Raw genomic sequence first — 27,463 nt, forward strand, 5'->3', positions numbered from 1 at the left:
TGTGGTGTTGACTCTCACATTTCTGTCAATCTTTATTTAACATGTTTCAGTTACATGCCTCGTCTTCTGCACTTTCTAAAGCTTCCCTCTGAAAGCTGAGGAAGACTTTCTCAGGACTAAAACGATGAAGACGGTCAGGAAGGGCTGGTCTCACAGACACAAAGACAGTTTGATGGAAAGACAGGAGTTTGGAAATCTTATCGATGCAATTCAGCAGATTTAAACTGATTAGATGAATAAGAAGGAAAACATGCTGATTGAAAATAAAATTGGAGGAGTTTGAATAAAAACAACCAAGTTCCCCAGTTTGAGTGTTTTTGTCATAGAAAGAACAAAAAATAATTTCTATACAAAAGCACATTTAAGATTTAATTTCCTGTTGTCATTTCGCTTTAATCCTGAAGATCTGAGCTCAGGGAAGATTCCAGAAACAAAGAGACCAAACAGGAAATCAGGCTTAAATAGGTGAGATTCAGCTCCTCACCAAAGTTTACAGGACGCCACTGAAGGTAATGATCAGCTGACACTCGGTAAAAAAGAGATTCAGAAAATGACATGTTTGCAAAAAGGTTTTTCTTTTTCCAAAACTGATGCTGCTTTTCTATAGAGTGTCCTTTAACAGTGAAGGGGCCGTTTCTTTGCAGAGAGGGGAATTCCTGTGGCCTGCTCTGCAGCCGTCTGCTGGAACACAGACGGCCTCAAGCGTTCAGAGCAAACTTGATGCGATGCAGCCCCTTTCTGCTTCACGTCCTCAAAGGTTTCAGACCTTTTTCTCAGCGTGGCTTCATCTTTACCAGACCATCGGCACACAGCGCTCCCTCTTTCACACCCACCTCCCTGAAGCTTTGCTCACTTCCTGTCAGATGCATGTGCTCAGGGAGGCAGGGATGCTCCCTTTAAGAGCAACTTCCACCTTTTCAAAAATCCAACACGTAACAGAGCAGGGCTTTGGGCAGAACTTTCCAAAAAGTCATTCTTCATGAAGCTTCTAGAACAGGTGTGATGTCCTTTGCAGCCAGCAGGAGGTACTGAACCCGCCTCCCAACGTTGACAACAGTTCGGTTAATCCTCCCCCTCCTTATAGTCAAGCTTACTGCTCGATTTCAGAGAGGAGTGAGGATAAGGGGGTAAGTGGGGGCGTGGTCATGGTGGCGTGCCCCCGCTCAGAATTCAGGCTGAGTTTATCTCCACCGTCTGAGCCACTGAGCAGAGGCCACTGTCCTCCTCCAGGATCAGCAGCTCCCCCACCGTCTGCTCCCCCTGGACCACAATGCACTGCTCCGAGCTCTCCGATATCAGCACCTCCACCAGTCCCGGCTCTGGCCCTGTGGTCACCGAACCGTCAGCGCTGAGGAGCAGCGAGGCGGGGGCCGATGCGGACAGGTGCTCTGTGTGGACGTAAACAAGGGCGTGCCGGACGCCGCCTGCAGCGCCGCCCTCCCCCTCGGAGGAGATCTGAACACTCCCTGGCTTCACCTCCGCCTCCTCCTCCACTTCAGCTTTCTCCTGGTTGGGGAGGTTCTTCCTCGGCCTCCCTCTGACCGGCTTCTGGTGACCGCAGCCTGACGCCGGGGCCCCTGCCCCCCCACTGGGAGTCGCTGCAGACGTCCTGTGCTGAGCTTGGTGTCTCAGCAGACTTTGCCTCACCGTGTAGGCGGCGCCGCAGTGGCAGGTGTACGGTTTCTCCTTCAGGTGGGACGACCTCATGTGTCTTCTCAGCTTGGTGGCTAAAGTGTAGCCTGAGGAGAACAAAGAAGCTGTTAGAGCTGGAGATGGGAGGGACGTGGTCTGAAACCCTGAGGGTTTGCAGTGTCTGAAAGTCTAATATTTAATCTGCCAATGGCAGAAGTACATTTGAGCCTGTTTTACTTACTACTGTTTTACTCACCCTGACCATCTTTTGAGGGATTATCAGAGAATTCTCAGTGATCTTTTAATCATGATTATGATGTTTTTATCCAAACAACTCAATGTATTTCTAGTGCTGTGTTTCTCAACCTTTCTGAGCCACAGTCCACTTTTCATTGACAAACACCACGGGGCACACAAGCAACGGAAAATGTAAAAAAGATCAACTCAAGTCTGTTATTGTGCCTCATGGCCGTTAACAGCAGCGCAGTAAGAGAGGCTGTCACATTAACCCAATGAATCATGGGAGATGTAGTGAAAAAATAACTGAGGCTATGTCCAAATTCCTTCACTCGCCACTTTGTAGTTCTGTCCCAATCTACAATTCCAAAATCCAGTGTCCTAGAAATTTCCCAGAAGTCTCTGCGAAAAACCAGGGTGCAACAATGCTCACTAGATTTGCAAATAAAATTGTTCCGATGCAATGCATTGTATCGGAACAATTTTTGCCAAAAAGGTTTATTTAAATGTAGTTATTTAATAAACCATCAACGTTTTCATCTTCAGAACACAGTGGATTCATAAATGTTCTTCACAAGACGCTCATATCAGTTCAAATTTAACTTTGTAAACTCGATGATGTCATATTCGCTGCTTAAAACAAATAGTAGTGAGCATGGAGTCCGCATTGCTTTTAAAATCCAGGGGCCTCATTTATAAAACTTTGCGTAGGATTTGCGTCAGAAGTGGCGTACGGATGAAACATAGGACGTGCGTACGCAAAGAAATATTCGGATTTATAAAACCGTGCGCACGCACATCCTACGCATCTTTCCCTTAATAAATCACAACCGATTCTAAATGCAGCGCAGCTTTTTGCGGCTTCATGACACGCCCATATTTGTCCATAAATAGTCCGTGAAACGCCCACAAATGAATATTCATTGATTGCGGAACCATGGCAAACACCGAGAGGAAATCAAAAAAACGTAACTTCACTCAATGTGAAGTAAAAGTTATCGTTGGCGAGGTGGAAAAGAGGAGAAAAGTGTTGTTTGGAGGGCACAGTGTGGACATTACTAATGCCAAAAAGGCACGTGAGCGGCAAACGGTGGCGGACGCCGTAAATGCTGTAGCCTCACATTCGAGGTTGTGAGGCTACAGCGCTCCATCGGGGGGGGCGGGGGGGGGGGGACACCGGAGCGCCAGATGCACCGGGTGACACGCGTGGTTCCTCCGAGTGCTCCTCTGTAACGCCAGGCCCAAAAGCCCGCAGAGGTCCAACAGGACGGCTCGAGGAAGTCAGAACCGGCTCATAAGCCACTCGTCCTCGTTTGCCAGCAAGTCTTCTTGCTGTCTAAAGATGCGTTCACTCCGAATTCTTCCATTTTGCCACATCTTCTAAGAGCGCAAGATCAGCCATTGTGCGTCATTACGCATTGTGATGGGGCATTTTATAAGCTACAGATGGATGTCGGTAATAATCCACGTGGAAATGGGAAATTGTTCCGCGCAAATGTAATTTCTTGTTGCTTTCTGAATGATTGAGACATACGCCATACATTGTTTTATCAAAAATAAAACAAACTAAAGGCATATGCATGAATACCATACTTCCATAGCTTATGAAGAAATGTTTTAATATGAAAACAACTTTCCCCAGTGGATAATTAGTACGTCCGTCCGCACGCCCACACCTTTGTCTGCTCCTCCAGACGGACACACTGACGAGAATATCAGTTTTGTACATTATTTCGTTCTGTTAACTATATTATTTATGAGGATGAATTGCACAACATGCCAATATTGCAGAACATATTTCACTTTTCTTTTTCCAAATAAGTGTTCATTTGAATTTCTGTTGTAATTTTCGTTTGATTGTTTTGTTTGTTTCACTGCTGATCGATCAAACGGGTGTTCGTGTAGGCTGTTAATTGTAAGACTTGCTTTGTGAAGTCTTCATGTTATTTCTGAGAGGCAGGATTGTCATTTTCACATTCACGTGTTTCTTCCATCTGCCGACGGCGTCGCCGTTTCTCATTTCACCCGTTTTTGTGCGTACGCCTGGGTCAGAGCTTGCGTGAAGGACCGCACATTTTCCCGTCAAGTTTGCTTTTTATAAATCTCAACTATTGCGTAGAGAGTGGCGTACGCCTTCTTTTGTGCGTACGCAACGTTTATAAATGAGGCCCCAGGGCTCTACATAGTCCCACACTACATAGTTTTTTAGTAGTTGGGGGTTAAAGTGGGATTTCGGACACCGCCGTGTCTCACTCGTGTCTCTGATCTTTATAGCTTTATGAACCTTCTACGCGGTCTGACATGGGATCTGGCAGGGCTACACCGCTAAACACCATCTTTAGCTGTTATTTTTGTCGCAACTGAGATGCTTGATGAGCCGTGGCGGCACCAAGAAGGGAGGTCGTTAACCACGTCTGATTGGTTAGATTGATGTTTATGATTAAGCCTCCAAGAATGATTGGTGGAGACAGTTCAAGGGATTGGACGTTTTCCCAAAGGAGACCAGCTGACCCAAGTTGCAGCAAAATCGTAATACGAAGTGTCTTGAATACAAATCAAGAAATTGAATAAAAAAAAAATCAAATAAACACAAAGAAAAAAAGTATTTTCTGATCTTTTTTTATCCTAACTACTTAGTGAGAACATGGACCTGTCTGGATGAACACAGCTGACGTTCAATGCTTTAACTGGCAATGATACATGTTTTTATAGACCAATAAGGCATAAGTGAATAACTTCCCATGGTGCACTAGATGAAAAACACTGGTCTAGGACATAGTTTCAGCAGAGTGGCAGTAGTTCATTAGAAATTTGCCCCTGAGTTGTGGGGCAGACGGTTGCTGCAGAGCAACCCCGCCCCCTCTTCTCTTCACTGTTGCTTAGAGCTTGGAGCAGGGAGCTTATGGGATCTTTTTCCAAATGACATTTTTTTGTCTTCTCTTGATTCACAACTATCTGAATAAAGAAATACTCAGAAATGCGATTTTGAGCTTGATTAACACTTACTTTATATACACTGGGGATTAAAAGTTTGGACACTCATGGCTGTTGATGCCATTCCGAACAGAGGATACTGGCATGAAGAAGCCAAGGAAAGATGTAAAAAACATTGAAAAGGCATCAGATTACAGATGAGACATTCTTGTAATATTTAAAAAAAAAGAGCATTTAGTTTCATCATTTCACCCTTTCAAAATAAAAGAAAGCAAAATAATGGCGTGTGCAAAAGTTTGAGCACCCTGCAGATTTAGTGCCTTGTACGCCCCCCCCCGGCAAGTATCACAGCTTGTAAAGGTTTTTTGTAGCCAGCCAAGAATCTCTCTATTCTTGTTAGAGGTATCTTGACCCATTCTTCTTTCTAAAAGTCTTCCACTTCTTTGAGACTTCTGGTATGTCTGTCACACACATCTCTGTTCAGGTTTATCCAAAGATTTTCAATGATGTTGAGGTCAGATGATTAGGAAGGCCAAGGCCAAACCTTCTTAAAGTTTACCAGCGTGGATTTGGAGGCGTGTCCAGGATCATTATCCATCTGTAGAAGCCGTACTGTCCTCAACTTCAGCTTTTTCATAGATGCCATCAAGTTAGCGTCCAAAATTTGCTGAAATTTGGTTGAATCCATTTTTCCTTCTCCTCGTAAAATGTTTCCTGTACCGCTGGTTGTGATCCAACCCCAAAGCTTGATGGATCCACCCCGGATGGCTTAACAGTTGGACACAGGCTCTTTTCATTAAACTCTGTGCCCTTTCTTCTCCAAGCATATCTTCGCTCACTCTAGCCAAAAAGTTTCTTTACATTAGAACAGTGTGTCACAACTCCGGAGTCAGTCAGGTCTTTCTGGAGGGATCCTGCAGTCAAGCAAGGGTTTGGACTTGCTTTTCCCACAATCCTGTGAGCCGCTCTGTCTGAGATTTTCTTGGTCTTCCAGATCTTGCTTGAACTTCCACTGTTCCTGTTGATGCCATTCCGAACAGAGGATACTGGCATCTGAAAAGGCTTTGCTATCTCCTTATAGCCTTGTGCTGCTCTGTGAGCATCAACAGTTTCAGTGTTCTGGACCAGTGTTTCCCAACCCTGGTCCTCGGGGAACACTGTCCTGCATTTTTTCAATCCAACCCTGCTGGAACACACTTGCCTTTGATGCAGAGCCTGATGATGGGTTGAATCAGGTGTACATAGGCAGGGCAATATGCAAAACATGCAGGACAATGTGCCCTGAGGGCCAAGGCTGGGAAGAACCCATGATGCTGACTGTTGGGGCAAAAGTCAGATGACTCACATTGTTTCACATTTTTGAGATTGAAACCAAATGGTCTTTGCTGACGATGGTTGGTAACAATCCATGACACGGTCAGGTCCCAGCTTTTCCAAAGGGGGCGGTGCATGCTATACATTCTGCAGGGTGCCCAAACTTTTGCACACGCCATTATTTTATTTACTTTGAAAGGGTAAATGATGGAAATAATGCCTTACATAATACAAGAATGTCTTATCCGTACTGCCTTTTGAAGGTGTTTTCCATCTTTCCTTGGCTTCTTTATGTCCAATAATAGAACGTTTTTCCTGGGGGGCCCAAACTTTCAAACCCCACTGTATCCGGATTCTGATAATATTCCTTCATCATCAGAAAAAGACCACAAGAACATGTTAGAAACACCAAAACACCATTTTCTTCAGAGTGAGTCTTTCAAATGGTTTATTTAGGCGATCATTTGAATGAGTTTAAACCAGTTTAAACTGGTTTGGACTGATTTGATGATTACAGTCATACTGATAATAAGGATCATTAGGAGGTTGATTTTGGTCCTGATGATGGAACCATATATTGTGGTTTCATATCTGTCCCATTTTAAGCATTACTCATTGGGAAGACAATCAGCCTTACAGCAACCTTCTCCTCAAAAGGGGCCCCAGGCGTTTGTCAACACCATTTATGGTGGCGGGGAGGGGTTGACCGGGACTGGGAATGCTGTTTGGAGGTGAAAGGAAAACTTGAAACATTTCCTTAATCCCAGTTTTGCAGGCTTGATCCTGCTGGTTTCGTGAAACCAGGATCTTCAGCATGCTTTGGAGGAGTTTAGGATTTTGATCGTAGTCGACCTTGAAACTGAATTTATGGCACGCTCGCCTCAACTAGTACATGCTGACAGAAGGAACCTGGAGGCTGAAGCGTTTGACAGAAAGTGATCCGGTAACATGAACCCTGTACCTCCAGAACCATACTGGAACGCTGGTGTATCGGTGTATTAGATTAAGATCAGGAGTCACCTTTTCCACACACAGAGCAGCGATGGGGTCTCTCTCCAGTGTGCAGTCTCTCGTGGGACCTCAGACTGTGGGGGTCCCGTAGGGATTTCCCACAGTAACTGCACAGGAACCCCCCTCCGGTGTGGGATAACATGTGCCGCTGGAGATCAGGTTTCTGGGAGAACGACTGGTTGCACTCGGAACAGGAAAACGGCTTCACTCCGCTGTGAATCCTCAAGTGACATTCCAGGTTACCTGGGACAGATGACACACTAAGACTGAGCATGTCACCATCCATGTTTCATCACACATCCCTCATGTTCTCAGCCATACAGACATCTTTTTCCCAACCATTTAGCGTCTAAAACCAGGATCTCGGTTAAATGGCGTATATTTATATAGCTCTTTTCTACCTACGAGGCCCAAAGCGCTTTACAGTCACACACACATTCACACACTGGTGGCGGCTCCGCTGCCAAACACAGGCGCCCGCCTACCACCAGAGGCAGGGTGGTAGGCGCATCGACTCATGGGCGTGCAAGGCGGGAATCGAACCTGCAATCTTTCGATCATGGGTTGACCGCCCTACTGCTGCATCACGGCCGCCCAGAACCATAAAGACGGAGGTCTGGATGAATCCATATTTGCTCCTTGACTACAGAGCTGCTTCTTGATGCAGTTCAAGCTCAGTTTTAGGCTTTTTAGATTAAAATGCCCTGTATCTCCTTCTTATTCTCACATTGTGAATGTTTTTCTGATTGTTTTTCTTCCTATTACTGCTCAGGAATTTGGATCTATTTTCTCTAAAGACCTTGGGACGCATGAGTGTTTGCAGAAGTACTTTATAAATATTATAAAAACTGTTTCATGTTTAAGTAAAGCTGCTGAGTTTTCAGGACGGCGGTGAGCAAATTCCTGAGTCAGGCGAGCTGCAGCTGTTCATGGACAGATAGAAAGTAAGTAGACACTTTCTTTCAGTCAAGCTATTGTGTTCAACAGTTTGATGGCTGTTGCCATAGGGACGGGATGGCAGAACATGACTTTCTGCATCTGAAAGGTTTAAAAAGTCTCATCAGCCTGTGAAATGAAAGAAAGGTATGAGATCAGCAAAGCTTGACATTCTTTCCACGTTTAAATGTTCGTCATGCGTTTCATGGAGTGGATCCTTTCGAGCGGACGGTCTTGTTCCTCCACAGCGTTCTTACAGTAGAGACAGCCTTGACGGTGATTGTCACACCTTCAGCAGAACGAGGACGCCGTCTAGACAGCATTTGATAGGAAAAACACAAATAAAATAAAGCAAAGGACATGCTGATGAAGAGGACTCATACTCATTGTCAGTTGCCCTCCTGACACTTCACTGCACAGTATCAATGTTTGCATTAAGGAAGCTGAACCCCCATGTGACGAGACTCTTCAATGGTTTATCTGAGGAAAAACTCCAAACACCCCCAGAAGGTTTTTGTGATAAGACAACAAGACCATCCTCTAATTAGTTCAATAAAGTTCATAGTGTCTGTGTTGTTAACTGACTTTTTAGGTTCTTGTGTTGTCAGACACGATTATGTTTTGTTCACATACCTGACGTGTTTCGACGTCCGTCGAAACACGTCAGGTATGTGAACAAAACATAATCGTGTCTGACAACACAAGAACCTGGGACGTCAGTAAGACCTTCCTCTCTTAACTCTGTAATAAGCAGGAGGAGTAAAGTATGTCCTGCACTGCTCTAACATACTTCTCTGCCACTCCAGACGTCCTTAACCCTTATGCTATCCTATGGGGTCCAGGTGACCCCACCCTTACATTAACGTGTTCTCCCTACCATGACAAAGGTGGATAAAGGTGGAAAGATTTCTTGTAGTCCATGGACACCAGTGAAGATCACAAATCATTGAAGAAAAAAGGTTCAGAGCACTGTCTAGTGGGTCTAGATGACCCCATTCCCAGTGTTAAAGTGCCTAGGATAACACAAGGGTTACACAAAACCACAGTTCCTCTCTGGACCCTAGAGCTGGGCGACATGGCCAAAAGATAAAATCTCAGATTTTTTACAAATGATGGACTATATTTAACACAAACTGCTTCATTTTAACATCTCCTTTTTGGAAATTGGCTCTAACACAGAGTTCAACTAAATACAAGCTAGGCCTGCACAATAAATCGCAAATGTATCATGATTGCGATATCAAGCTGTGCAATATGTATATCGCAAAAGACGGCGAAAATCGCAATAAACACACATTCAATGTGCTAAAAAAATCCTTTGGCAGCTTGAAGTATTTAACCAATCAATTTAATCCATTTATGCATGTGACCAATCGGATGGAGCCCTTTTATGTTAGATTCTCGCCTACCATGCAGACTACTTTCATTTGGAGCTTAATTTAAGGTATGTTGACTCTTATTTAAACTATACTGCAGTGAAAAAGAAATGACGTTTTTTCGTTGTTTTGCTATTTTTTCATATATCGCGAGTTATATCGTCACTGCAATATTGATCATTAACATAGGGAATTTTCCTCATATCGTGCAGCCCGAATACAAGCTGTAAAAATGTTTGTAGAACAAAGCAGCAGATGCTAGCGCTAGCTTGAGCGTTCATAAAGACAAACGCTTCTTGCCCTCAACAGTGTCTGTTTCAGGAATTGAGACAGATTGGTCGTCCTCCCACTTTTCGCAGACACAACCTTGGAACAGATTTTCTGCGTGAGGCTTGATGCTCCAAGTCTGAAGTCACCACCCCTGTACCCCTCTACGAGAAGAGGGGGGTCAGCCAGTCGTCTGAACCACCTGGATGAAAATTATTTCCTGATTTTTTCTAAGGAAAGGAAATTGCATAAAAGTAACATTGATGTCATCTAACTGTAAAATCAAAATAAAACCTGAAAACAAGGACAGATTTACTAAATGAGAGCAGATTGACAGAAAAAGCACGTTTTTTCCTGATTCCGCCTCCAGTTGATTCATGTTTGCATGAAACAAAAACAGTCTAAAAATGTGATCATGTCTTGGATTATTGCCATTTACAGGAAATATGCAGCACTCTCACGATGGGGGGGGGGGGGGGGGGGGGGGGGGGGGGCTGTTCTGTTTTGGTACCCGGTGTGGGTACCAAAACTGTTCGGCCTGTAATAAGTGCTCGGGGGCCTGACACTAATGCTGACGTCACACTACGGTAGCCCACTTGGACAAACTACGTAGCGTGGAGATCTGCTCGGGCTCTACCTATTGTCATTTCACGTTTCCTTTTGTAACTTAAAGTTCTTTTCCCTCATAGGTTGTGTCTGACATTATTCTTTGTAATGTTTATAGAGAGATTTTGCCACAACCCACTTTGTAAAAAGATGTGTGGCTGTTAGAATGAACCTGGTAGCTTTGTGTTTGCGAGCAGTGGAGGGTGCTTTGTCACGTATTATATGATATTGTTACATCCGGCTGCTCTGCGAGAGCGAGCTCCCGGACTCAGGAGAACCGTGTCTCCGGGGAGATTTGTATCTCCAAGCAGAGAAGCGGCTTTGGGACGGTGTGTGCGCTAGCAGAGGCGGCTTTTGCATGAACAGTCCTGAAAAAACGTGCAAACAATCATGTGAATTGGCTAAATGTGGTTAGCACCTATTAACTTAATCCTAACTACCTCTTCCGGGTCCGTTCTTCCAGTAGTCAGGCACTGGCCGCATGGATTTAAAAACTACAAGCGAACATGCACTTACAGTTTTTCTCAGTCGCTTTAGTACAATTCTCAGATCAGAATGAAATTCCCGAAACTATTTGTTCAATCTTCACACCATGATGTCACTTGTGCACATCATATAAGCAGTTTCTCACTTCTTTGAACAAGTTGCAATTGCTTTGGTACATCCATGCAAATGATTATGTACAATTCTCTGCTCTTTGCTACATTATGAATTGTTTATGTCATGTTGATCAAAATGTATTATATAGTTCACTGTGCAATAGTCTTACTCCTCAAAACACCTAGTCATTAGTTCATCGTACAAGTCATTAACTGCAAAATGGTTGACCAAGTTGTCACATGTCTTGCGTTTTGAGAGATGAACTAAAGATTTTGAGCAAGTTACAGGCTTTAGCAAGAAATCCATAGTGTTTTGCTGTTTGTACAAATTGTTTTGAGAAATGCACACACGTATTTGCAAACTTCAATTCTGATCTGAGAATTGGACTAAAGCGACTGAGAAAAACTGTAATAATAATCATGACAATAATAAAAGCACGTTTAGAAGATCATCTCGCTCTATCAGAGCTTTGTTTGTTTGCAATGGAACTCAGAACTTCTTCTCCTACGATCGTACCGTAATTTATCCATACCAATCACTATCCTACACGTCTTCGGACCAACGTACAGCCAATCAAATAGTGTGACGTCATCATTAGTCGCAGGCCCCCGAGCACTTATCGTTTGGGGGTCATTTGTGTTGGACAGGTTTTACTATCACAATAAGGGATTATGCATCTTTGGATAGCCAGGGTGTGTCTTTGTATCAACCCCCTATATTTTTCCTTTTTTTCTTTTTTCTTTATTACATGTTATTTATATTTTCTTTTCTTTTTTTTAACAGAGGGAAGGGGGGGGTGAAGGGGGGGATAGAAGAAAAAAGAGAGAGTGGGAGAGAGTGAGAGGATACAAGTACAGAGTTGCTAGTTTCAGTAGGTTATGATTTTAAGTTGTGAAACGTTTATACTAGATCTGCAAAAAGGCAAATGATTACATCCAAAGGTGAAAATCTGACACTAAGATGAGTGGAAGACATCTGTCCATCAATACACTGTGGGTTAGGAGGAGAGATGAAGCAGACAGGGAGCAGTGTGCCAGTGTGCACGTGCACGTGCATGGGGTGGTACATGCGCACTGCCAAAGTGGACCATGTGATCATAAGGGGAACCAGATCCTCCCCAGCCCGACCGGCAAGACCAGAGGAGAGGGGGCAAGAGACTCATAGCACCCCTGGCGACGGGACCCACACAGCCCAAGCGGGGGGGACTGCCCACGGGGGGGACTGCCCACCCAACCAACCAGGTGCAGATGAGGCACCAGGGAGCAACCTCAGCGCCATGGCCGCAAGGCCACAGGACAGAGGTGCTCCGCCGCCCGGCGGCAGCCATTAGGGCCATCGGGTACCGGACACCAAGACGCGGGCCAAGGATAGAGCCAGGACCCAGAGGACCCCTGAGCCCCCCACCACCCAGTCGGAGCCTCGCCACCGCAGGCCAGCCCCGGCGCCTAACCCAAGCAGCTAAAAGAGCAAAACGCAACCACAGCACCACCCCTATCATACACTGCACTATCCGCTACAATGTGTGTGTTTGGTGTGTGTAGACATCAGGGCTCCTCAGTGTCCATAGTTCACCTTTCTGACTGAAGGTTTTCCCGCAGTGCTGGCAGCTGTGAGGCTTCTGTCCGCTGTGGAGCTTCATGTGGTTCCTCAAGGAGCCGGAGTTGGCCAGCAGCTTGTTGCAGACGGGACACTGAAGCTGGAAGAGCAGATCAAACGGCAGTAGAGCTTCAATTTTGCTCCCTTCTTTGCCTCCAGTTTCCTTGTTGAACACACCACATTACCTTTGGGGGCTGCGGGTAGATGCGTCTGCTGCAGTGCAGGAGCCGGTGCACTCGTAGGGAGGGGCGGCGAGCAAACGCTTTGCCACACTGTTCACAGATGTAGGGCTTTTCTCCCGTGTGCAGCACCATGTGCTCCTTTAGGTCCCGCTTCAGGCCGTAGGTCTTCTCACAGTGAGAGCAGGAGAAGGGCCGCTCCCCTCGGTGACTCAACTGCAAGGAAAGAGCTTTGCATGTGAGAAAATCTGCTGCTGCTTCTCTGCAGCAGGATGCAAAGAACGTGGAGAAGCTGTGATGAAAGCTTTTCCCTGCAGTCAGAACAGATTTCCTTCAAAATCTCAGAGACGTGGATCAGTGAGGACCACCAAACCCCAGCAGACGCTGATGAAACAGCACCAGCACACATGGAAAGTCAACTAGAGGAGGTCCATCAATGACACTGCAGGTAATGAGATCAGCTTGAGATCTTCTACATGGAAACGGTTTATCTTTATCAGAGGTACAGACTTTAAACAATCCCTGCTTCATCGCTGTGAAGGTGTGTGTTCAGACTGGAGAAGCAGGGAGGAGATTCTCCCTCTTTTTTTCTTTTTCTACTGTTGACCGCTACCTACGGTCGGAAGAGGCTGAGTGTGAAATGTCCCAGCAGTGTAACTCTGGGGAGTCCTGCTCCAGACTTTTTCTTTCTCAGCTTCATTCTGATATGTGAAAGATTTGGTGTCCGGATATAAACCGCAATCATCATTTTCTCCCCCATAATCAATTGTCCAACGTTTGGCACTTCCGTGAATTAAAAGGGACGTCATGCGTCACTGCCAAATCCGAGTCCCTGATTGGTTAAAGTTTAACTGGTTTAACTTCTAACAGGTGCTCAATGGCTGTACGAAGAGCCCAAAAGGGGGGCGTAGAAACCTGCGTAGCTACGAGTGAACATGAGAATTCTGAATGCAGAAGCCGGAAATATGCATTTACAGAGACTTTGAATCGGAAATGGCCACTTAAACGGGAGTTTTGCGATGGCGGTATGGACGGAAGCCACATTTTATAAACAGGAACACTTGTAGCTGCTCGGTTCCTCCTACAGCCTGGTTAAACCGTGGTACATGAGTCCTAAAGGAGCCCTATAGAATAGAGAGTGCAGAAGATGTCTGATTCTTCATCTTACTGTAAACGATGTTTCAGGAAATGAACCCTCTCCTGACGATTACTGAAGATCATCTTTTCATTACAGTGTTATATTTAGGGGGCTCTGCGGCCGGACCCTGGGCGGCGCTCCTGGGACCAGGTCCGACCGGGTGGGCTCGATTGCTCCAGCTCCATGGGCTCTGTGACAGGCTGGCAACCTATCCAGGGTGTATCACGCCTTCTCCAAATAGTAACCGGGACAGTCTCCGGCAACCTCAGCGGGTTAGGAAAATGGGTGGAAGTTCAGGACAAAAATCCCAGCATTGAGCTGCCATACTGGATTTATATACTGAAAAGGGAATAGCCGAGTCCCCGATTGTGTTTGATCGCATTGCAGGACCTCAGATCGCGTCTGTACGAGACTTAAGATTGAAACTCAGCGACTCTGACGCACAAATCGCATCCGGTGTGAATGCGGCATAAAGATTGGCAGCAGTGAGTTTCTGCAGAACATGTGATTCTTCAAAAAGATGTCCGATGACCTTCATCAAAACGCATCACCTTCAGTGTGACCCACGCATGTGGCGGCTGCCGTACCTGATGGGCTCTGAAGCTCTCTGCAGATGTGTAGTGTTTCCCACAGTCCTGGCAGCTGAAGGGTTTCTCCTCAGTGTGGCTGAACTGATGCTTCTTCAAATGACCCACCTGGAAGAACCTTTTCCCGCAGCTGGAGCAGCTGTAGCGTCTCTCTCTGACTCCTCTGTGACACAGAAGCGCGTCTTCAGCAGGAGGAGCTGCTGAGGCGGCCTTTTGGGAAGTCTCTGAGGAAACAGCTGGCTTCCCACTCCTGTCCCCCCCCTCCGCTGTTGGCAAACAGTCAGGCTGGATGGGGGTGCACCTCACCCGAGCGGTGAGACAGTGGGTTCGTCGCGGTTTAGCAGCCAGCCGGGAGCTGGAGCGGATAGAAGGGGCGGGGCTGGGAGCATCCTTGAGTCCAACAGAAGCAGGATCTGCTGCTCCGTGTGTCCCATCGTCCTGCCGCCAGGCCGCCGCCCTCCTCCTCCTCCTCCTCCTGATAGGGAGTGGATGAGTCCTCTTTGAGGGCTGTTGTTTCTGAGGAGTCTTACACTTTTCCTTCTCCTCCTCATGTTCTTGCCTGTTCAGATTCTCCTTTTCTTCAGGGTCAACTTCGTGAACAAACCTCACAACGTCTTCTGTCCCAGAAAAAAAGACAGAATCCGTGCTCAGTCATCACAAAAAACACAGTCCAGTCTTTCTTTGAATTAAAAAAAAAGGGCTACAAACATGTTTGTGTTAGATTAGCCAATGCTTTCAGGTTAGTATCAGACCCCACAGAAGGACCAGGGTGTCATGTTTAAGACGTGACGAATCAATTGAAGACAATTGAACAGAGAAAATGTTTGGAGTAAACAGATCTTTCAACCCAACGGTTTTTTGAGCATCCCACAGATTACCGCAAAAACCAACTCTGATGAAAATGGTGTTTTTGGTGTTTTTAACATGTTTATTTTTAGCATTTTTCTCATGATGGAGGACATATCTGTCATTTCTGTCCTTTAGTTTCAGCAGCATTCAGATTTAAGCCAATTTCAACTTTATCTTTGCCTTCTCACAATGGTTTCTTAAACTTTGAAATGACGATTGTTGCCTTCCTTATCAGCAACACAATGACGTAACGTTCTGCCTCTCAAATGGATCATTTCCATAGGATCTGATGAATCGCTTCTGTTATTCATCTCTAATCCTCCCATCTCTAACCGTTTCTTTTCTAAATCCAATTATTGATGCATCAATGGCGCTTGCCTGTGGGAATCAACAGCTTCCCGTCTTTCATCGTTCATTTAGAGCCTCTTATCGTTTTGAAGATGCATTTAAGAATAATGAGCTCAGTTTGAGAGGTGCAGCAGTCGGGACGTCCACAGTCTGCTGCTGCTGCTGCTGCTGGAGTATGAGGCAGACGCTCCTGCTCACAACAGCCGATGAAAGTCCCCAAATCAGAAAGATGGAATCTGTCATGTGACCCCTGAAAACAACCCATGTTCAAGGTGTTTTATGAACACAGCAAACCACTTTCCCTTTAGCTCCCCATGAGCAGTTTTATGCCAAATCCACATCTTTTAACAGAGAAGGGTTTTTTTCCACTAACACTAAATGATGGTTGAAAACAGATTAAAAGTCAAAAATCTAAGTTAAAATGGACCACAATGCTTCCGCCTGCAGATGAAAACATTTCAGGCTTTAGCGACACAGATACGATTGAAGCCGCTTTCCAGCTCCTCCAGGTTCTAAAGGATTCAAGAACAGAAACAATGGTTCTGCAGAAAGAGGGTTTTGTCCAAACACCGGACAGACATCCAAAAGACGCCTGGCACAAGAAGATGCCGCAGAAATGTTAGCATGACATTAAGGTACAGCCATTTGGTTCTGAAGTAACAAATTGCGCCAGGCTGCTAAAATTGTCCTGCTGCCAGACATTTGTGTCACACCCGTCGCCAAAATCACAACCCAAGATCTCGGATTAAAACTGCTCGTCCCTGCCCCACGAAAGCATCTTAACCTCAACCGTAATCCTAAACTTAACCCTTCCTCTGGGTCCGTCCGGCCAAAAGACCCGTCAGCCGAAACCCTCGACGGACATCTGCGCACATTGACAAGAGACGAACACAAGAAGCATGGATGGGTCTTCCAACAGGACAATGACCCAAAACATTTAGCCAAGACAACCAAGGAAAGCTTGAAAAGAGGCAAATCAAGGTCATGGAGTGGTCCAGCCAGTTTCTGGATCTCAATCCTCTAGAAAACCTTTGGCGAGAACTGAAGCCCAGAGTTGCTAAGCAACAGCCACCAAATCTGAATGATTTAGTAAAGTAGAAAGGACCAAAATTCCTCCTGATATGTGCAGAAACCTGCTTATCAACTACAAGAAACCTCTGACCTCTGTGCTGATACTAAGGGTTTTGCTCCAAAGTACCAAATCTTTCCAGTAAGAGGGATCAAATACTTATTTCCTTCAATGAAACCGGAATAAATGTAAACAAATTCTTTAAAGTGGATTTCTCGTTTTTCTTTCTCACTGTTCAAAAGAACCAACCAATAGGATGACAGACGGTCAGTTTCTTTTCACTGTAAATAAACAGCTTTCATTAGTTTCCAGTGTTGAAGATGTTCACTGGACCTGATGAGAGAGACCCTCCCCACTATAAAACCATCGGAGGGGGAGCTTTAGATCCCCAGAAAACACCTTTTTACTCACAGAGTGAGTTGTACTTGTAAACAAACATTTCCAGTCGACAGTGAAGAAACCTGCTGACAGGGGACACGCCGTCTGGCTCTGAAGCCTGAACTGGCACCGCAGTGACCAGAGATCGGCTCTGGAAGGGATCAACTGTCATTCATCTTAGGCAGGTTGCTTTGCTCACTTGAAGACAGTTTTACTGTTTTGGGGGTTCAGATCAACATTAAATAGTTAAACATTAAAGTCATAATTGTACATTCATGTTTTTTGGAGACATGAGCGAAAGCAGCGGCACCTCTGAGTCCGGCGGAGCCCCCAGAGAGGCCTGTGGTCCGGCTTTTGCCCTCAGGGTCTCCATAGATCAGCAGCTCCGCCCCTGCCTGGATATCGCGACACGCGCGCAGACGCACGGCCGTGCAGACACCTCCAGACTCCTGCGCACACGCGCACTGCACTGCCACATTCTGCTGAGCTGGGTACTGCACCTGACAGGCAAAGCTGAGGGAAAATACAGGGTAAGGAGGGGGTCATCAGCATAATAGTGAGATGAAGCTCAGCTGGAGCAGAGAAGAGTGAGGCCATAAACGCTGGTCTCAGGAACAGACATCATCATAAAGACATCTTCATCTGTTCAGCCGCGCTCCCTGATGGTCCCTCACGGCGCCATCAGGGAGGCTGAGGCGGCGCTTCATCAGGACCTGCACAGCAGGGAGCAGCAGAAGAGCCGGTCCTGCTAAAGGCAGACTAAGCCTCGGCATCACTTTCGAGAGCAAAAATTGGATTTTGAGCAAAAAAATGTGTTGTTTCCAATTGAAGTTTTAAATAAGCATCTCACTCCAAAGTCAATCCATACATTTAGAACCGGAAAAAGAAAACCCATCAAAGAACCACTCCAATGGAAATGGTGTTTTTGGTCTTGTTCTTGTAGCAGGGTTTAGTGAAGGTGTGTCAAACTCAGTTGCACAGGGGGCCAAGATCTAAAACCCACTTTGGGTCGAAGGTTTAACAGGATACACTTTTATTGAACATACTTTTTTTTAACATAAATATGAATGAAAACAGACGGGAATATTGTTCTTAAAAAAATCTAATTATACCTTAAATAACATAAGAATTTGCTCACTAAAACAATATCCTGTCAAAATTATACAAGTAAGAAATAAAGTAAATATTTTTTTAAAAATTACATTATTTTACTTTTATGTTATTTTATATTTAAAAAAAACACTTTTGAATATCCCAAAAGATTTGGCTCTCCATAAGAACAAATCCAGTCAAAAGCATTTGAATTACAAATATGAAAAAACACACAAAACCTGGACATGGAAATCCAATTTATGCTTTTCAGCAAAAACAAATTTTCTTTTCTCGTATGTCAATTGATCACAGCTGGAGACCTGGCTTCGTTTTTTAGCATGAAGTTGGTTTTTGTTTGAGGTCCTGTGTTATGGAGATTCTGGGGATGGAGAGCAACAGCTCATCAGTAAGACGATATCGGTGTGCCATTTTGTTACCTACATGCAGCCTGGATTCAGTGACAGAGGTCAAAGGTTTCCTATAGATCTTCACTGCAGCTGCTGTTCTGGTCCATTCCTCCATGCAGATCCTCTCCAGAGCTGTGATGTTTTATGTGATGTTTTATTATTATAATGATGATGTTTTGGTAGGACTTTCATCACCCTTCGCAGATTCTCTGTTAGAATGGAGTCTAGAGATTGGCTAGAACTATTCAGAACCTTGAATTTTTTTTTTTTTTTTAATATAAAGCCACTCCTTGGTTTGCCATAGTGATGTGTTTCGGATCATTGTCATGCTGGAATATCCAGAGATGTTTCATCTTCATTACTCTTTTCATCCAAATTCTCACCATACCTTGGTCCATGCATCCTTTCCTTTATATGCATCAGTGATTTTGTGTCCTTTGTGAAAAAGCATGTCCAAACCATGAAATTTCAACCTGGTTCAGGTCTAACTCATATCCAGTCTTTTGGAACCGACATACCCAGAGTAAGCAAGTTCAGGCAGTTTTCAGCCAGAGTTCAGGATGGTCTAAACGTGCCTTCTGGAATACCCATTACATTACATTGATCTAAACGACTATAGATAAAAGCATGCATCAGCACCTCTGTGCTGGCAAGAGAGAGGAATGGGTGGACTCTGGCAATGTCTAAGATGATAAAAGCCTGTCTTAACGTTGTTCAGACGTGCCAACAAACTTAAGTTTCTACCAGTTTCTGCAACTATTGAGTCATTGTTCAGTCAAGACAGCAAACCCATTCTGTATGAAACCATGGTGGTTCGGTTCGTGCTTGTTCTGTATTTATACTCTTTAAAACACATCTATCTTCTACTTGAAGGAGCGACCTCACCTGACCCACACGGCCGTTTGGGGCGGAGCTTCAGGAGTTCCTGAGGTTCCCATCAGGACCTGCAGATCCAAGCAGACAGAACTGCTATTCTCACAGCTGCTTTTTCTGCATCATGGACCGTCACATGAACACAGACTCTGTGCACGTGCACGTGTGTGCACATCTGTGCACGTGCGTGTGTGTGTGCCTGAGTGTCAGCTCTGACATACCTCCCCTATTTGTGATGCTGTACTTTTGGAAGGGGCGGGGGCAGAGCGATGACTAGAGGGGGTCGTGTCCTCTTCCCTCCCCAGCAGTGACCCAGCCTTCAGCGGCTGGCCCACCCACCACAGGCCCAGACGGCCCCCACAGTGCCGGGAGGGCCCTACAGCAAAGCCACAGGGGAGCAGGGAGGAGAGAAGGGTGATGATTTCAGGCAGGGAGGGGGTACTGGGACAGGCCATCAACCTGCAGAGGAAAACGAAAACACTGAAACAGGGAGGGGCTCTGCTGGAGATATGATTGAACCCTTTTTAACTTTAATTCTGCTGATGGAAACACACTCCTAGAGCTGTCGAATTTTGATGTGGACCACCAGGGGGCGCGGTGTCGCGGTTAACACCCCCCCCCCCCCCCAAAAAAAAAATAAACACAAAATCCCCCGGCGGCCGCATCGGAAATAAATAAATACAGTTACAACGTACTATTCTTTGTCAACAATGACAACAAATGACAACAACTAACAACTACATATCTAACTTGTGAACTAACTATAGGTGTTGTAGATTGACTGTGTGTGTGAGCGCGGAGCGTCTTGTGTAGGAATAGGAGTGTGTTGGGGGTGTGTGTTGATTCTTCTGCAGCGGGCCGCTCTGGAGCTGCACGCAAGTTTCACCTGTGCTCTCTGGTACAGACATCTTCTCAGAATTTTATTTATTGCCCATTAATAAACAGACTGCAGACACTTTGTCACCTCTCCGGTTGCCATGAAGCCTGACACCCATGAAGAACGCGGGGCAGGACACTCCGCTTTTGTTTATACAGACACGTAACGTTACGCTGCAAAAAATAGTTCCCAAACAAAACATGTAGTGATTTTCATGGAAATCTAACAGCGCGCGTTCATGTTTGGTGTTACGGATTGAAGGCGGACAGTAACCCCCCCAACACAAAATCCTCCGGTGGGCGGCCGTGTCGCGCACTTAGGAACGCACGCAGCTTGTAATGGAAATGAATACAATGGAAATTAATAATTAGAAAGCAGTAAATTTGTCGTATTTCCTCACGAGACGGAAACTTCTGTTGTAGAATAAGGATGTGTGCTTCTTAAAGCGCGCGCCTGTTTGTGTTAACGGAGCCACGTGCAGCGCGACTGAGAGCACACGCGGTGGGAGAAAAGGAGACAACAGTCTGAAGCAGAGGTGGGCACGGAGGGCCGCATTCCTGCATGTTTTCCAGTATACCCTGCTCTGGCATGTTCTAATTGGCTGGACACACCTGAACCAGGTTATCAGCCATGAGTAGGGCAAGAGTATCTGGAAATCATGCAGACACACCGGCCCTCGAGGCCTGGAATTGCCCACCCCTGAAGGAAAGAAAGTCTGAACACAGGACTAGCAGAAAAAGGAAATTATCAGCAAAGATGAATGTGTTTATTATAGTTCCAAACACGCACCATATGCAAAACGTAAAAAAAAAAAAAGTGCGTAAAAAAAGTGCGGTGATGAGGTCATCACCATCACTGCGGTGATGCGGTTATCGTCACAGCCCTACACACTCCTCCCAATAAGTTAGGACAGTGGAGGATAGTGGAGTGGAGCCCCGCCAGTGACAGACCACAACCACGACCAGAACCTAATGACCTCTGACCTCAGACAGGGTTTAGCAAACGCCACACAGCTGCAGGCCCTGTTACCAGATGTGAGGGGTACTAGGGAGTCCAGACAAACCATTCACCACCGACTACAATGACTGACGACCGTTTCAGGTGACTACTGACACCAAGACACCGCCGTGAACGTTTGCAGTACAGACCATGTGACCTGGACGATGCAGCAAGGGTCTACTGTCCCGTTCACTGATGAGTGTCGGGTCGCCTCTCACAGAAATGATGGTCGTCAAGAAGGCAAGGTGAGCAACACGCCGTGGTCAACCAGGGTTCACTTGGGTGGAGGAGGAGCAACAGTCTGAACAGGCATCTCCAGTCGGAGCAAAACCCTCATCGGGGTTATAGTTGATGGTCCAGTCACTGCAACGTCTCACAGTAGAGACACAGTAGAACCATCATCATCATCCCCCAAGTCCACCAGAACACCCCAAACTTTCTCTTCATGGATGATAGTGCTCCACCACACGGTACCAGAATTGTCACAGCTGGACTTCAGGTAGTGGGAGTGGCTTATATGGTCTGACCAGCAATGACCCTTGACCTGAACCCTATAGTCTGGGACCACCTGAAGCAGAGACTGGATGATCGGACCCCCAAGTGACCCGACAGAACTGCATGTAGCACGCCTCAGAACCTCATCACGAGGCTGATGAGGAGCATGAGAGATCGCTGTGAAGCTGTCGTTGCAGCAAATGCTGGAATTACCCGCTATAAACATTGTTTGTTATTTGGATTTATCTTTATTAATGTCCTAGATTTGGGGGTAATAAATGTCAAACTAATGAAAATTGTGCTTCTTCTTGTTCAGCATCTGTTCTTAGTCAAATTATAGATAACAGTCTGTTAAAACCTGCATGTCTCTATTTTACACAAGGGAGATTTAATGCAGAGAAAATATACGTCGTTAATCTATAATTATGGCTAAATACTTTATGCACAAGTGTAAATATGCTAACAAAAAATCAGTATTTTAGGTTTTCCACAAAGAAACGATATTGTATGTTAACAGTATAAAACCCTCCATTAAAATAACAAAAAGCTGTTAGAGCAGTTGAAACCAGCGCCTAACCTCTTGTGTCATCTTACTTGACAACAAAACATCATGCGGATTGTATCATATAATACGCGTGGCTTGCGTACTGGACACAGTGTTGCTGATAAATCCAGTCGCTATGTCGTTGATAAGCTTTTGAATGAGTGTGATGTATTATGTTTGCAAGAAACCTGGCTTGCCAAACAGGACTTGGACAATCTGAACTCATTACATGTGGATTTCCATGGTGTTGGTGAATCCACCACTGATCTGAGCACCAGAATCGTTCGAGGTAGAATTCCTGGGGGCGTGGCTATCCTCTGGAATGTTAAGTATGATGCTGCTGTTAATGTTGTGAGACTTAATGTTGATTGGGCTGTTGGCTTGGAAATTAACATTGATGAAAAGAAATTTATAATTCTAAATGTTTACATGCCCTATGAGTCTTATCTATTGGAGGACGAATTCTTGCAGAAATTAGCATTCATAAAAGCATTTATTGAGGATAGCAGCTCCACTTGTGTGTTTGTTATAGGAGACTTTAATACTGATCTCTCAAATGACTCATCAATATTTGGTAATCATTTAACTTCTTACTGTGAAGAAAATAATCTCACTTTTTCAAGTAGAATACTTCTCCCAGATACAAGCTTTACTTATATCAGTGATGCCTGGCATTCCACCTCATGGCTGGACCACTGTATCTGTACTGTGGATGCTCATGCTTCTCTGAGAAACATAGAAATCCTGTATAATTTGGCTACCTCTGATCACATACCAGTAGTCTTCTCCTTAAATGTGGCAAATATACCATCTCTTGAGACGAAAGAAAATAACGATCTTACAGATAAACTTGATTGGTCCAAAGTTACAAATGAGGACATCAATAAATACACAGCAACCACCGATGCTCAGCTGCAGGCTGTAAAATTACCCAGGGATGCACTGGCATGCTGTGATCCAAACTGCAAAAATACTACTCATTGTGCTGAATTATGTAAACTCTATGAAAATATAGTCAAAGCTGTTAAAGATAGTAGTCTTTGCCTACGAAGCAGGAGTCTTAAAAGCTGGACTGTCAAGCCAGGCTGGAATGACTTTGTAGCTGAACCTCATGCTGCAGCCAGGGACGCTTTCAGACTCTGGCATGAAGCTGGGAAACCTCGACAAGGTGCTTTATTTGAGAGCAAGAAAATGACTACTGCTAGATTCAAATATTCACTTTGCATCATCAAAAGGCAAGAAAACATGATGAGAGCAGACTCTCTGGCCAGAGGTCTACAAAATAATGATTACCATAAATTCTGGAAGGAGGTCAATGCTATGAATAACCGTAAAACTTCATTGCCATCCAACATTGAAGGTGTATGTGGTGCTGATAACATTGCTGATTTATGGCATAAGCATTATTCTGACCTGCTCAATTCGGTAAAAAGTCATGCAGTTTCTATTGACAACGTGGATCTTACTGACACTATGGTTATTCGTGCAAGTGAGATTCAAGATGCAATTTCAAAGATAAAAGAAGGCAAAGCATGTGGTCTAGATGACATCACAGTCGAGCATTTAAAATATTCAAGTTTTAAATTACTGCCCCTGCTGGCCATGTGTTTCACTGGCTTTTTAACCCATGGAGTCTTGCCTGATTCAATTCTCTCAGTTGTATTGATTCCCGTCATCAAAGACAAGACTGCCAGTTTAAATAGTCTGTTGAATTACCGACCGATTGCCCTTTCCAGCAACATTTCAAAAATCTTAGAATATGTTTTATTGACTAGACTCGAAGTGCATCTTTTAACAAGTGAGAATCAATTTGGTTTTTAAAAAAGTCTCGGCACTGATATGTGTATCTACGCGTTACATGAAATAGTTGGGAAATACCTGCATTTGAATACATCTGTATTTTTGTGTTTTATTGATGCCACTAAGGCATTTGACAGGGTCAACCACCTCAAGCTTTTTCAGAAGCTAATCAATCGAGGAGTGCCCAAATACCTTGTACGACTCCTGGCTTTCTGGTATGCTAATCAAACAATGGTAGTCAAATGGGGCAATGTCTTATCAGAGCCTTTTTATGTAAGCAATGGTGTTCAACAGGGGGGGATCCTCTCTCCATTTCTATTCAATGTGTATATTCATGACCTATCCACTAATCTGAATCTGTGCAAAACTGGATGTGTTGTTGGATGTCAAACCTTTAATCATCTTATGTATGCTGATGACCTTGTCATTTTTAGCCCCTACAGTGCTGGGTTACAAACACTTTTAAAAGTTTGTTCTGACTATGGCAGAGACTTTGATATAAACTACAATCCCTCTAAAAGCAAAGTAATGATTGTAAGGACCAAAGACGACAGAAATGTAAACTGTCCTGTTTTTAAGCTTTGTGGAACGACTCTGGAGCAAACCTCATCTATCAAATATCTTGGACATTTCATTACTGACGATTGGAGGGATGATAGAGACATTCAGAGACAGTACTGTAAACTCTATGCTCAGGCAAACATGCTGATGAGAAAATTCAGTACGTGTTCTCTTCAAGTGAAGTGTTCGCTGTTCAGAGCTCACTGCACTCCTCTGTATACGGCCCCTCTTTGGTGGAACTATGGACGTGGGACATTCCGCAAATTCTTAGTGGCCTATAATGATGCTTTTAGGCTTCTGCTACAGGTGCCAAGGTGGTACAGAGCCAGTCAGCTATTTGTGGATGCTCACATCCCCACTACTGCGTAAGCTTACATACAGCCTTATGGAACGCCTGGACAAATCTAAGAACTCAATTATCATGTCTCTGACTGATCCCAAAAGAAGCTCATGCCGCTACACTTCTGCCCTGAGGAAACACTGGATACAGCGATTATACTCTTTTTAATTTATATCTTTTTACTTTTTATTATGTATACTGTATTTGTATCTTTTTCTATGAACCACATCTGAGTCTGAAATAAAAGTGTGTTAAACATGGTCTCTTTTGAAATGAAACTTTAACAGATTCCTTTGCCTTTGTTATTTTTGCCTAACCTGTTTGACATTGTTATTTCCATGGTTATTTTCATTTTTGTTTATTTTCCGAACGCGAAAATTGTATTTTGCACACAGTGTGGAGTTTTGTATTTGGTATTTTGAATGTGCAATATTCGTTAATAAAGTTTTTACAAAAAACCTGCACGTCTCTGTCAGAAAGCCGTTTGTGTCACGCAGGGAAACTCCGCGCCGGCCCACACAATCTCACAGCCGAAGTTCAGCAGAACCCATCCTCTATAATGATCCTAAAAAGCTTTTAATACCTTTGTTAAAAATCCCAAATGTTCCCCCGAGCCGTGCGCATGCGTCTTTTATGCATCAACTGTGGTTTCTTTCAGGCAATGTTTTTAAAGCGCCGTTTTACGGTCTGGTCCGAAACAAAGCTGATCTCGAACTTACGGTGTTTGCGTTTCTGCAGCGTAAATTGCCAAACGTCCCAAACGTGTCAGTGAACTCTGGGAAAGGCTGTGCGATCCAGCACATTACTTACAAAAACAAAAGACAGTCCGCCTCCTCTGTCGTCCGTCTAGACAATCACTCGCGCGAGCTTTTGGTTCCGCTTGAACCGAACGTTCCGCTGCGGAGCAGAAGGGCAGGATTTAATTGTTTATTATTTTCATTTTTAGAAGTTGCAATATAATTCAGTTTTCAATCTTTTCGTGATGATTATAAATTAGGCTGCTGAGATGTGCAGGTCATTGCGTTTTACTCGCGACCTGTTGCTATGCTGTCCAGGAACCACCAGGTGTCAATCATGTGCAGATTGTGGTGCAGAAGAACAGAGCAGAGTGGAAACAAATTATTATTAGTAGAAATTGCGAACCATAGCAAATTTCTTAATCATAAATTCTGTACAATTATCGTATTAATTGGTGGTGAATGGCTTTATAGATTACCCTCAAAATTGAATTCCCAGCATATCAATCCAACCTTACAGGACTTCTGTCTTGATGTTAATGTTTCTAATCCCAGGAGGATAAAAAAAACCTCTCAAACAAGCATTCTCTTGGTTTAAACCTAATGGCTTTTCGAATCTCAGATTGACTTCTGGCTAGTCTCAAATAACCTTTTACAAAACAAAATAGATGTTAGCATCTCAGCAGCTCCCCTGACTGATCACTGTTTGATTGAACTTAATATCCTCTCTCAAATAAAAAATATCCTTTGGAAGAGGCTACTGGAAATTTTATTCCTCAATCCTTGCTAATGAAAACGTTTGCAGTGCAATTACTGAACTATTAGAAACAATAAAAGCTGATACAATCCCTATATGCTATACTGACAAATGGGAATTCTTTCAATTCAAAGTACGCCAATTTGCCAGTAGCTGTGCAAATTACATAGCAAATTAATAGCCAAAAATATATAAGCAAAAAGAAACTTAAATTATAAATGAGCTAAACCAGATTTGTTCCAAGCCCCGTTTTAATGACAATGATAAACAACACCGAAGCATTTAACAGTGTTCCCTTGACGACCTTTATATTAAAAAACCAAAAGGAGCCTTCATCAGATTCTGAGCAAAATGGGTGGAGCTTTATGAAAAGAGTACATCTTATTTCTGCAATCTAGAGAAGAAGAGACAAGAGAAGGATGCTATAAAAAAAACCTCATATTAATAATCAATTCTGCTCTGATCCTTAAAAGATCTCCACAGAAATAAGTTCATTTTATAGCCAGCTGTACACATCATCCTATTCTGAATCCCACACCGTCACATTTTTCCAGTCCATTAAAGATTTGATTCCTAAGATTGATGACAATTTAAAAAAAAAACTAAAAAAACTCTTGTGATTCAGAAATAACTTTGCAAGAATTAGAAAATGCTTTGTCCAACAGCAAAGCTCCAGGATGTGACGGGCTGACTTGTAAAAGTTCTTCTGGGAGAACATCAAATTAATTTTTTGAAATGTTCAAAGAAGTCATTCTAAATGGATCTGTAACACATACAGTGAAACAGGCTGTAATCTTATTCTCAAGGTGGGTAAAGACCCAAACTTATCTAGATAATTTAAGGCCTATAACCCTTTTAAATCCTGACTATAAACTTCTAAACCATATATTTGCAAACAGACTCAAATCAGGCCTAACCCAAATA

The 27,463-nt window shown here is 44.2% G+C and overlaps 1 protein-coding gene across 5 annotated transcripts; it reads right to left on the reverse strand.

Annotated features, from left to right (window-relative positions):
• Positions 1–7: 7 nt before the first annotated feature.
• Positions 8–25,982, reverse strand: LOC101164875 (uncharacterized). Of its 5 annotated transcripts, none has more exons than XM_023951803.2 (9): positions 25,856–25,982; positions 19,651–19,888; positions 19,442–19,500; positions 17,368–17,570; positions 14,414–15,030; positions 12,695–12,904; positions 12,486–12,609; positions 7,138–7,371; positions 8–1,739 (listed from the first exon to the last, which is right to left on the reverse strand). In XM_023951803.2, exons 2-9 carry the CDS (start codon positions 19,882–19,884, stop codon positions 1,171–1,173), a joined length of 2,250 nt encoding a protein of 749 aa, XP_023807571.1. In that variant the 5' UTR covers positions 19,885–19,888; positions 25,856–25,982; the 3' UTR covers positions 8–1,170. The 5 variants fall into 5 exon arrangements, with proteins under 5 accessions (XP_023807571.1, XP_023807574.1, XP_011484964.1 ...); XM_023951806.2 differs by having other exon boundaries at positions 14,414–15,027; positions 25,765–25,892; XM_011486662.4 differs by having other exon boundaries at positions 25,765–25,892.
• Positions 25,983–27,463: the final 1,481 nt, after the last annotated feature.

Source organism: Oryzias latipes, chromosome 3 (genome assembly GCF_053564925.1).
Source record: "Oryzias latipes strain Hd-rR chromosome 3, Olatipes_Hd-rR_3.1".
Taxonomy (NCBI): domain Eukaryota; kingdom Metazoa; phylum Chordata; class Actinopteri; order Beloniformes; family Adrianichthyidae; genus Oryzias; species Oryzias latipes.